The sequence below is a fragment of the Vipera ursinii genome, assembly GCF_947247035.1.
Source record: "Vipera ursinii genome assembly, chromosome: 1".
Classification (NCBI taxonomy): Eukaryota; Metazoa; Chordata; class Lepidosauria; order Squamata; family Viperidae; genus Vipera; species Vipera ursinii.
The window spans coordinates 57,056,044-57,068,931 of NC_139512.1; the positions used below are offsets into that span (position 1 = coordinate 57,056,044).

General features: G+C 37.5%; 1 protein-coding gene across 1 annotated transcript in view; it reads right to left on the reverse strand.

The window, feature by feature from the left end:
• Nucleotides 1-2,797: 2,797 nt before the first annotated feature.
• NUBPL (NUBP iron-sulfur cluster assembly factor, mitochondrial) overlaps nucleotides 2,798-12,888 on the reverse strand; it is a 71,323-nt gene continuing 61,232 nt past the window's right edge. Inside the window, exons 10-11 of the mRNA XM_083372597.1 lie at nucleotides 11,235-11,317; nucleotides 2,798-2,923 (exon numbers count right to left, since the gene is read on the reverse strand). Of these exons, the coding sequence (XP_083228723.1) occupies nucleotides 2,861-2,923; nucleotides 11,235-11,317 (146 nt within the window). The 3' untranslated portion in view covers nucleotides 2,798-2,860. The remainder of the gene's footprint in view (nucleotides 2,924-11,234; nucleotides 11,318-12,888) is intronic.

Consider the following 12,888-nt stretch of genomic DNA (forward strand, 5'->3'; position numbering starts at 1 on the left):
AATATTGAGATTATTATATTAAAAGGCACAAAAATGTTGCAGAGGTTTATCATTACCTGAAGTGTGGTAAGATTGCTAAACACAGAAAAAGTTTATCCAAATTCAAATTAACAATTTTTTTGTGTGGACTTTACCCCGACTGTATGGACTACTATACTACTGTATACATAAAATTATAACTTTCTCTCTTAAATAGAGGCAGGTGTAACTACAATGAGCTCATTTACATGAATTATGAAAATATGCAATGTAATTATTGTTGCTAGTGACATAAATTCAGAACTAACAGACATTAAGGTTTTAACAGACCCTCTTACCCTACTCATCTTTCAAGAGTTGTGGAGATTAGTACATGAGTCCCTACAATACATTCAGAGGAAAAGAAGAAGAAAAAGCAGAATGGAGACAATGTCACCTAAAAACCAGAGTTTAAAGTAAAATGTCATTTGAGTTGAACTATTTGATGGCTTCAAGGACACATGTCCCTCTCCCTTTTGTTCTCCTGTAACTATTATTTAGAAGTATAAACCTCTTGCCCAAAGAGAATATTAAGTATAAAAGTTAAAAGCTTTTGAAAAACTGGAGTTATCCAATCTCCTTTTATAGTTGTCATCTTATCCTTTGATAATGAATGCCATGGGTTAATTATGCACGGCTAAGCAATACTTAGCTTAGTCTGTTCTAAACCTCCTTCTGAACAGTTTTATTAGGTGATCTTTGGTTCTACTATAGGATTTGGCATTTTTCCAAAAACCTGCCTACTAACTGAGGTTTTGGCTAAAAACCACAGCTTAGCAGTAAGTCTGAATGCTACCTAAAGCACATACACACCAAGAGAAGTGAATTTTGACAGAATCTGAAGAGTCCTTATAGACTTCACATTAATTTGCCCCCAAATTCCCCAATAGCACTTGTCTATACAATTGATAATGGCATATCTGTCATGATATGACTCTATTGTGATGTTAAAGAACCATTTTAGAAGACTGTAATTAACTCCGAATATACATTGATCTGAAGTACAGGTAGTGTAATTTGTGCTGGATTTTGTACAAAATCAAAAAGAATCCAATTCCAAAATACGCTACTTCCACCAGAGGAAGCGAGAAAAAAAAGAGGGAGCTGACCTCAATGGTATGTTCTTAATTTACAATCTAATCTTAAATTGGCTATTATGAAAGTTTCCCAAGTTCTATACTATGTTGGACTGAGCAAAAAACAAACAAAAAAAACCCCAAACCCAGGAAAATTTATTCAGCTCTTCACATTAACTGTACTACAGCTCTGATCATTTGAATTCATAAAGCATAATATCAAATAATAGAAGTTTGTTAGAGAATAAAATCATAGAAATTCAGCTTGAATGCTGAATTTCACACAATCTTGCTCAGTTATATATTTGTGTATCTTGTGTATTTATTTAATTTACAACCCATCCAATAAAACACAAATGCCAAATTAAGCCAGTTCTCAATCAATTAGCAATAAAAAGGAAATAGTGACCAACTTCTGTAAACTATACTACCGTAGTGCTATGAACTTAACAATGAATTTGTGCATTTTGGTTTGTGTTCCTGTTAGTTCATATAAAAAAGAAAATGGGTAACCTGAACTAGCATGTGGTTTAGTCAGTAAAACTTTTGCATGCATATGTATGTTTATGTTTATAAACCTGCACATAATAATGAAGTATACAGTATATTTCCATGTGCTATATAAAATTGATAAAATGTGATAAAAATTGGCAATTAAATGTAGAGTTTATACATTTGGGGCTATTACTCTGTTGTGAAACTATAATCATATGTTCAGTGATCAGTACTTAATTTTTATCACACGTTTCTTCCCTCAGCAACCTGATGCTTCTACTTTATTGAGGAGCTTGCTACTGAGTGTTGAGTTTATTCATGCTTGATATAAGAAAACAATTTGCTAAGACAATTACAATTTATCAAGCATCAACTGACACAAGATAATCCACAAGTTAAAAGACAGTTCTTTAAATCTCCTGTTATTTGATAGCTCAAAATAATTTATGACAATTTCACAATAGCTCTTCACAACAGAACAAATTTTTGCTATGTTGGCTCCAGACTAACAGTTTTCATTTTAGTCCCATCATTTATTTTAAATTTACTACACTTATATTTAAACACTCATATGAAAGATTGAATTATGGAGCTTCCCCTTCATTTTATCCTTACCATAACTCTGTAAAACAGGTTGGAATCAAAGATAGGGACTGGGACAATCATACTTGATTAAATGAGTGGGAAAAGTTAGAAGATCTTATATAAATTAGTTCAACTGTGAACTGTTCTTCCTTGAGAAGAACTATTATGCTAGCTCAGGTATAAGCTCTCAAAGTGTTGGTGAACTGAAAATCCCAGTAGTTGTAGCCAGCATAAGCAATGGGAAATGTATGTTGGTGCAAGTTGCAGTTCCACAATACCAGGAGGATTGAAGGTTGTCCAACTCTTTATCAGCAGAAAAGAAAAGCAAGATGACTGAGTAAACCATTTCTCTGAAGTTCCCAACATCAGGAGATTTACTGGAACAAGTCACACCATAAGAAAAGGAGAAATTGAAGACTATATTCAATGCATCTGATTAAATAAATTGTAATCCATGAAATCTTATATTCTAATGAGTTTATCAGTCTTTAAAGTACCAAAAGATTCTTTGCTGGAACACTATCTTTAACTTACTGGAATTAAAGAAGCTAAATATGAATATTAAAATATGCAACTGAAAAACTTTACATAAAACACAGTCATAAAATATTTGTTATTTATTTTGCTATATTTTAAGTCACATCTCAGTCATAAAATTCGAAGTGCAGCTCTTCAAAACGATGACTTCAAATTGGAAAAAGTGACAGTCTTTTCACTATTTCAGCAGCAATCCTCAAATAGGCCTGAGCCTGCAAAATATTTACAAATTCATCGTATTAATATCTTAAATTAGAATGGAATATAAAACATTTCTTATGAAACAGGAGTACAAAATGCCCACTATCATCTGACTGCTGTTACAGGGTGATTAACTATACTAATTGTACTTAAAAAGTGACTAATAACAAAACATTGACAAATAATGTAGCAATTGTGATGTAAAATTTTAGTCTGTATTCATGGAATAGGAAGATTTTTTTATTAGATAATCAGAACTCTTCCTCATTTCTCAGAAATCCCTTACAATTCTTTAAAAATGACTGAAATCTTGCAATATTGTCCTTAATGAGAAATGTCAGCAATATCACCCACAAATTCTTATATAAGAACACTAGAGCATGCAAGAAAGCTCAAATCTTACAAAAGCTGGAAAGCTAATGAAAGGTTGGTCATCCCCTCGTATTCAGTTGACTTTAGGCACTTACAAAATTTAAATTAATTAAATTTACATTTAATTTATGGATCAATGACATCAGCAAGTACTGCAGGCCCAACTGGCAAAAGAAAACTCAGGACCGTATTGGTTGGAAACATACAGAAGAGGCCTTCTTCTTGCAGTGGATAGACAATGGCTAAAATGATGATGATGTTTAATTTGAGTAGTTTACAGGCAACAACAGGGATATTGCAGATGCGCAGATACAGTTCTTTCTCTACCACACTTAAGTTTAGATAGTATTATTGGCAAAAAAGGACCCCTGAGCAGAAAAAATGGATGTGCTACGATGAGTGAGAAAAGTACCTAAATGGTGGACATGGGGTAAAGTACTATGGTGTGAAAGAAAATTATGTCTAAATAAGGCAGAAATGAGTAAGTCGTGAAGATAGGTGAAAGAGGTAAAGCTCTGAAGAAGGTAAGAGTTCAGCAAAAGGAAACTGAGTAAAAATTTCCCATTGAACTCATTAAAAAAGAATAAATTTATTGCTACTGAAACTAGCACAAGAGTCAAACAAATTGCTATTTGAGGCCAAGATGCTGTATGTCAGGAATGTCAAGACATCTGGAGTGTCAGACTTCTTGAATTCATGATCTAAAAATGTTTGGCTGTTGCTCATAATCATAAACTGGTTATATGAGTTCCTGGGGATGGGGAAAACCTAGACTGGGGTCTTATTCATATTATATAAAAGCTTCGCAATTTTGCACATAAAGAGTTTGGAGGAATTTAATAAACAAAATGAGTCTTTAATGCATCCTTTTGGATGCTAAGACACCACTCTGCCCCTAAAAATTATGTGATACTTATAGAGTGCATGTGATAAAATAAAAGAATAAGTCATAATACAAGCATATTGAGGTGTTTTGGCTAAGTAGAGAGATTGAATGAGGACAGCATTGGTGAATTTGTAAAGAAAGAGTGAATGAGTTCAGAGGAAGGGGAAGATTCAGAAAGTTGTGTTTGGATGAAGTTGATGACATTGTCAAAAACAGAAGTAAAAAGTTTAAAGAACAAAAGATAATGCATGAAGGTAAATGGATGTGGTGCAAGCAAGCACCATTTGTAAGGGCAGAATACTGCAAAGTAGTACCGTAGTTTCCGGCGTATAAGACTACTTTTTAACCCATGAAAATCTTCTCAAAAGTCAGGGGTCGTCTTATACGCCGGGTGCTGAAAATTTAGGGACAGGGCAGGCTGGAAAACCTGGAGCGGATCTCCCATTTAGTCTGCGCAGGGAAAGTGGGACCAATTGGAGAAGAAGCTGCAGTCTGTGATTTTTTACAGGCTGGGGTCTGGGCGTCTTTCCTTCTAAAGTTGAAGAGCAGCTGTAGTATATCCCAACTTGAAAGGCAGGTGGGGAAGGCAGCAGCCAGAGCAGCGGCTTAGCTCTAAGGACACATTTGACTCAGGAACTGGGCGGGCTGGCTGGAAAACCTGGAGCGGATCTCCCATTTGGTCTTTTTTTTAAAAAATCCCATTTATATCCTGCCCTTCTCCGAAGACTCAGGGTGGCTTACAATTTAAAGCACAAATCAATGTGCTTAGCAATAGCCTTCATTCTGTGTATATGCCTGTTTACTAGGGCTTTCACACCCCCCCCCAAGCAGCATTATTACAAAGTCAGCTTAATTGCCCCCAACAATCTGGGTCCTCATTTTACCTACCTCGGAAGGATGGAAGGCTGAGTCAACCTTGAGCCTGGTGGGATGCGAACCTGCACTAATTGCAGGCAGCTGGTGTTACTTAAGGCTCTGCACAGGGAAAGCTTTAGAGTGAATTAGGAAAAGTGAAAAAGTGAATTAGGAAAATAGGGAACGGTTGCTGGAATTGGGTATGTGTAGCTTAACGAAGAGAAGGGTGAGGGGTGACATGATAGCAGTGATCCAATATCTCAGGGGCTGCCACAAAGCAGAGGGAGCCAAGCTATTCTCCAAAGCACCTGAAAGCAGGACAAGAAGCAATGGATGGAAACTAGTCAAGGAGAGAAGCAACCTAGAACTAAGGAGAAACCTCCTGACAGTCAGAACAATTAACCAGTGGAACAACCTGCCTCCAGAAGTGGTGAATGCTCCAACACTGGAAGTTTTTAAGAAGAGACTGGACAGCCATTTGTCTAAAATGGTATAGGGTTTCCTGCCTTAGCAGGGGGTTGGACTAGATGACCTCCAAGGTCCCCTCCAACTTCTTCTTCTTCTTCTTCTTCTTCTTCTTCTTCTTCTTCTTCTTCTTCTTCTTCTTCTTCTTCTTATTATTATTATTATTATTATTATTATTATTATTATTATTATTATTATTGTTGTTGTTTAATCCACTTGCACTGTTTTATGTTTACATGTTTGATGACAAACAGCCTTATCTTTATAAGTGACAGTTTTCCTACTAAGCACCTGCATGTCATAAGCATTTGAATTAAAATTACCATATTAAAATCAAATCTGATGTTTTTTAATTTTTATTTGGTGTGCATTGGAAGAGGGGTAGTCTTATACGGCGAGTATAGCCCAAACCCTATAATTTAAGAGGAAATGTAGGGGGTCGTCTTATACGCCCAGTCGTCTTATACGCCGGAAAATACGGTATATTAAATAATGTTGGCATTGTATTTATCTGTCTGTCTGTCTATCTAGGGTTAATGTTGCTTGTTTACAATCAAGATATAAAAATAAAATATTTCATCATCAAACCATAGTTACAATCATTCCAGGTGTTAGGCCTCACTGAAGGCCTTCTGGAGCAATGCTGTTCTGAATCATTTTTAGAAAGGCCTAGATCAAACAGGAAGCAAAGTGGTGTTGCAGTGGTTAGAATGCAGTATTGCAGGCTAATTCTGCTGACTGCCAGCAGTTCGATCGTGACCGGCTCAAGGTTGACTCAGCCTTCCATCCTTCCGAGGCTGGTGAAATGAGGACCCAGAATTGTTGAGGGCAATACGTGGACTCTGTAAACAGCTTAGAGACATCTGCAAAACACTGTGAAGTGGTATATAAGCCTAAGTGCTAGTGCACGGGTGTCAAACGTGCCACATCACATGACGTGTCATGACGTATCACGACTCTTTTTGCATTGCCGGCAATGGGGTGGGGTGCGGCTTCAGTATGATGAAACTGGCCCATGGACTGGCAGTTTGACAGCCCATGCTAGTGCTAAAGTGTAGACATGCCCTAGACCACAGGTCTGCAACCCGCGGCTCCAGAGCCGCATGCGGCTCTTTCAGCTGTCTCCTGCGGCTCCCAGTCCTCTGCCATGTGCAGTCCCCCCAAAAAAAAGTGGGACTAAAAAAGTTCAACCAATCAATTCAAATATGCAGGGTAGGTGCATATCTCGCCTTGTCTCCACTCTTCAGTCAAACCCTGTTCTGCACATGCGTGCATGTACGCGCATGTGCACACATTTTTTGCAGCTCCCAGTTTTTCCTTTTGTGAGGGAACCGGTTCCGAGTGGCTCTTTCACTGTTTCAGGTTGCTGACCCCTGCCCTAGACAATCAGCCCAGTGATGTGCATTTTGCAGAAATGTGGGATTAGTAATACCTTCTCTCAAGATAAATAATTTGCATAGATTGACCCTGGGTAGAAAAGACTATCCTAGTTTTAGCCATTTTTCTTTCTCTTATCTCAGACCTTTAATTTCTTTGGCTTAATATTTCTTACACATTTTATGCACTCTGTGACACACTGCTTACCCTGAAAAGGAATAGCATCATGAATATTATGTATGTATGTAGTAGACATGGATTTTAACTATGGACCGTTTAATAAAACTGCATTCTACTGTCATGCATGCCACCTTTACGAAAAAATAAGAGGAAGCACAACATGAAACATTGAAAGCAGAAATGTACAGCTCACATTTATCCTTCACACTTATGTCTTCATATGCATATAGCTTATGTTCACTAGAAATATTTCTCCTTCCCTTTTGCTTTGGAATTTCTAAGGGAATTACTACAGCTCACATTTCTAGCAAATAAAAAAGTTGACAGTTTAACACTAATCATTTGCTGATTAATCTGCTGACCAATCCTTTGAAGGACAAACTCTTAAATAAAGACAAACAGAAGGCAGAAATATTCTCATAAATCAATAGATGGACCAAAAGATCTACTGACTACAGAGGTTTTGTCATTTTTAGCTTTACAGATTTTTAGGGTCAAAATCCTAGCACAACTTCTAATTCTTAGCTGCTTTGTATGCTACAATTTGTATTCTGGAGTAATTGCAAAAAACCTAATGCAACTTGTTGACTTGAAAACCAAATATATATATATATATATATATGGATCCTTGGTTTTTCGGGTTTTTCCCCGCGTAGAATTAAAGGTGTAGGCGCAACGTTTCGACGGAATCCCATCCGTCATCATCAGGCTTCTGCTTCCTACTTCTGGGAGAAGCATGTGGCTCTTGCTCTTTGTTCCTCACACACACACACACACACACACACACACACACACACACACAGTCATGGCCGAAATTGTTGGCACCCCAGAAATTTTTCCAGAAAATCAAGTATTTCTCACAGAAAAGTATTGCAGGAAAACATGTTTTGCTATACACAGGTTTATTCCCTTTGTGTGTATTGGAACACAACAAAAAAGGGAGGAAAAAAAGCAAATTGGACATAATGTCAAACAAAACTCCAAAAATGGGCCGGACAAAATTATTGGCACCCTTAACTTAATATTTGATTCCATACCCTTTGGAAAAAATAACTGAAATCAGTCGTTTCCTATAACCATCAATAAGCTTCTTACACCTCTCACCTGGAATTTTGGACCACTCTTCCTTTGCAAACTGCTCCAGGTCTCTCTTATTGGAAGGGCGCCTTTTCCCAACAGCAATTTTAAGATCTCTCCACAGGTGTTCAATGGGATTCAGATCTGGACTCATTGCTGGCCACTTCAGAACTCTCCAGCGCTTTCTTGCCATCCATTTCTGGGTGCTTTTTGACGTATGTTTGGGGTCATTGTCCTGCTGGAAGACCCAAGATCTCGGACGCAAACCCAGCTTTCTGACACTGGGCTCTACAGTGCAACCCAAAATCCTTTGGTAATCCTCAGATTTCATGATGCCTTGCACACATTCAAGGCACCCAGTGCCAGAGGCAGCAAAACAACCCCAAAACATCATTGAACCTCCACCATATTTCACTGTAGGTACTGTGTTCTTTTCTTTGTAGGCCTCATTTCATTTTCGGTAAACAGTAGAATGATGTGCTTTACCAAAAAGCTCTATCTTGGTCTCATCTGTCCACAAGACGTTTTCCCAGAAAGATTTTGGCTTACTCAAGTACATTTTGGCAAACTGTAATCTTGCTTTTTTATGTCTCTGTGTCAGCAGTGGGGTCCTCCTGGGTCTCCTGCCATAGCGTTTCATTTCATTTAAATGTCGACGGATAGTTCGCGCTGACAGTGATGCTCCCTGAGCCTGCAGGACAGCTTGCATTCCTTTGGAACTTGTTTGGGGCTGTTTATCCACCATCCGGACTATCCTGCGTTGCAACCTTTCATCAATTTTTCTCTTCCGTCCACGACCAGGGAGATTAGCTACAGTGCCATGGGTTGCAAACTTCTTGATAATGTAGCACACTGTGGACAAAGGCAAATCTAGATCTCTGGAGATGGACTTGTAACCTTGAGATTGTTGATATTTGTCCACAATTTTGGTTCTCAAGTCCTCAGACAGTTCTCTTCTCCTCTTTCTGTTGTCCATGCTTAGTGTGGCACACACACACAATGCAAAGACTAAGTGAACTTCTCTCCTTTTTATCTGCTTTCAGGTGTGATTTTTATATTGCCCACACCTGTTACTTACCCCAGGTGAGTTTAAAGGAGCATCACATGCTTGAAACAATCTTGTTTATCCACAATTTTGAAAGGGTGCCAATAATTTTGTCCAGCCCATTTTTGGAGTTTTGTTTGACATTATGTACAATTTGCTTTTTTTCCTCCCTTTTTTGTTGTGTTCCAATACACACAAAGGGAATAAACCTGTGTATAGCAAAACATGTGTTCCTGCAATACTTCTCTGTGAGAAATACTTGATTTTCTGGAAAAATTTCTGGGGTGCCAACAATTTCGGCCATGACTGTATATATATCATGGCAGCATGGCAAAAAATTAAGATATAAATTCTTAATTTGATGAATTAAGATGAATTTTACACTGAATTCTCAGAATTAAAAAAGGGTGATGATAAAATATCTTCATATATTAGAACCAGGATAGAAATGACATGTAACCATAGGTAGTCCTCAAATTATGACCAGATTTTCCATCCTAAGACATTGCAGTCATAGGGCAAATCAACACCAATTTTATGATGATTTTTACAGCAGTTGTTAAATGAATTACTGTGATCATTAAGCTAATCACATGGTTGTTAAATGAATTTAGCTATCCCATTTTTTGCCAGAAGTTGTAAAAAAAAGATCATGGTATATGACTGCAGACATTGAAACTGGTCACCAATGCACCTGAATTGCTATCACATGACCAATGGGGTGCTGTGACAGTCATAAGTGTGATTACAATTTTTTCCAAGGCTGCCATAACTCTGAGCCATTGTTAAATGAACAATCATAAATTGAGGAGTACCTGCATTTCTGCAGACATGCAGACAAACCTGAACACTCTAGATCAGGGGTATCAAATTGGTGGCCCGTGGGCCGGATGTGTCACGTGCAGACCATGCCTACCCCGGCTCCGCAAAGGCAAAAAACATCGTGATACATCATGATACATCACGTGACATGATCGGGTTTGACACCCGTGCTCTAGATTTACACAAAGAGAGACTGAAAAAATCTGGGGTCAGGAAACACAACTCAGTAGGGAATCCTACTGAACTCAACTATCAGGAGGGCTTTGATAGCATCTTTTCACATTAACAGATTTTATTAAAAGGCACAAACTTTCCTAAACTTTTATACGCTGAAGCTCAGTTCATCAAAAGCATGGACCCTCACTCAGTGACCCTCACTCCTAGGGAAATATTTATACACTGTTGCCATGCTATAGATGGATTTGTTTAGGTCAGTTTACACCTTTATCATGGATGCAAACTGGGCAAAAGAACCTGAAGGTAATGAATTTGGGTTTTTTTTTTGTGTGCAAGCACAAGTGAGATTCATGCAACCTTATTCTACAGTAAGTCTTACTGAGTTCAGAGACTCTTATTCTCAGGTGAGTATACTTATGATTTGCAGAGCTGTTCAGTGAGTGGGACAGCCTCTTTCATGGATGATTGATGAGTGTCTGTTATGGCTGTATGGAAATTCTCCTTGGAATGAATTTTTACTGTCAATATTCACCATCTACTATATATCGAGAGAACCACAAGAGGAGGACTCGTGTGTTCATCTTGAGCAAAGGTAGCAAATTCCCCCCTTTTTTTCACTCTGGTTGAGGCTCTTTCATTATTTGCACTTTTGAATTATTTACCCCCTTTCACTAAAATCGTCTTCTACAACTCTTTTCAGTGAATGATGGTTCCATGTTTTCAGGCAATTATTTGGGGAGGGAGGAGTCTGTTTTCCTGTCAGGTAAACACAGTATTGCTAAGTAAGGTCAGACACTTCTACCCATAAAATTATTCAAAAATAAACTGAAAAAAAACATAGTCAATGTTTTATTACTCAAAACATCACTTTCTATTGCTTTCCTTTCTATGCAAAAATCTTTACTATTGCCTAGTATTGCCTGCTGAAATTATGGCTAAAGAGTCATTATGAAAGAAGTAGAGCCTAATAAGATAATTTATTTCTGCTGAAATCCTTTTAGCACAAAAATAACAGCTTCTAATCAAACAATGTCTACATTTAAAGAATTGATTACATTAAACTCACCACATTGCTCTGGGGCTGTGAAATGACAATAGGTTTGCCAGAATCAGATGTTTCTCTTATGTGGACATGTAGTGGAATGTCACCTGTATTAAATATCAGAAAATTGGCACAAAGGTTAAATGTTATACAAATGTTTTTAATTAAAGTAGTACAAGTAATACACCTGGTGTCATATTTCAGAAGTATTAGAATTGAGAATTAGCCAAGCCTTGTCAAAGTTTTGGATTATTGAGATTATTTTAAAAAGAGATTGTTTCTAAAGATGACTGCAAAGTGATGTTCAGTTTCTCTTATCTGCTAAAATTATCTAATATTGACATGGTGGGGGAGGGTAAAGACAGATATGACCTATTTAGGATGATAATAAAGAAAACATGCCAGATCTGCATGCACCACTGAGACCAATTTCTTTTCAACTCAATAATCTCATTTTTGCTTTTCAGAAGAAATCCGTGCTGCAAACAACAAGAACAAGAACAAGAACAACGACGATGATGATGATGATGATGATGATGATGATGATGATGTTGGAAGGGACCTGGGAGTTCTTCTAGTCCAACCCCCTCAGGCAGGAAACCCTATACCATTTCAGACAAATGGCTGTCAAATCTCTTCTTAAAAACCTCTAGTGTTGGAGCATTCACAACTTCTGGAGGCAGGTTGTTACACTGATTAATTGTTCTAACTGACAGGAAATTTCTCCTTAGTTCTAGGTTGCTTCTCTCCTTGATTAGTTTCCATCCACTGCTTTTGTCCTGCCTTCAGATGCTTTGCAGAATAGCTTGACTCCCTCTTCTTTGTGGCAACCCCTGAGATATTGGAACACTGCTATCATGTCACCCCTAGCCCTTTTCTTCATTAAACAAGACAGACCCAATTCCAGCAATCGTTCTTTATGTTTTAGCCTCCAGTCCCCTAATCATCTTTGTTGCTCTTCTCTGTACTCTTTCTAGAGTCTCAACACGTTTTTTACATCGTGGTGACCAAAATTGGATGCAGTATTCCAAATGTGGCCTTACCAAGCTGTAATAAAGTGGTATTAACACTTCACGTGATCTTGATTTAATCTGTTAATGCAGCCTAGCACTATGTTGGCTTTTTCGGCAGCTGCAGCACACTGCTGGCTCATATTTAAGTGAATGTCCACTAGGACTCTGAGATCCCTCTCACAGTTACACAGTTACTCTACATGTACTTGGCAGTTTGCTATGTAAAAATCAAGTACAAATCCCAAGTGAGCAGATGTTATTTTTTGTAATGCACACAAAAATAAATCCACAGTAAAATATTCCAGTATACAACTTCTTCACACAACACATTATTTCTTCAGCACTGCATCTCGTTCCCTATTGATTTCCAGTAGTATAACATTCTAATCAATATTCAAACAGATGCTTAAATATTTAATCACCAAAATGAAAGTGTTATTGTTATCAGACAACTACTGGTTTAAGTGCTAGTTAGATATTTAATTTCCCCTCCCAACTGTTAACTGTATATTGAATTTTTCTACTCAGTAGGCACAGAAATATTGCCACAGAAATAAAGAAAAACTGCATAATACTCAGAATTGTCTTGTTTAAAAAAATATTTGCAGAAGAATTAACTTTTTAGATTTAAATAATACCATTATGCAAAAACAGATTGTAAAATC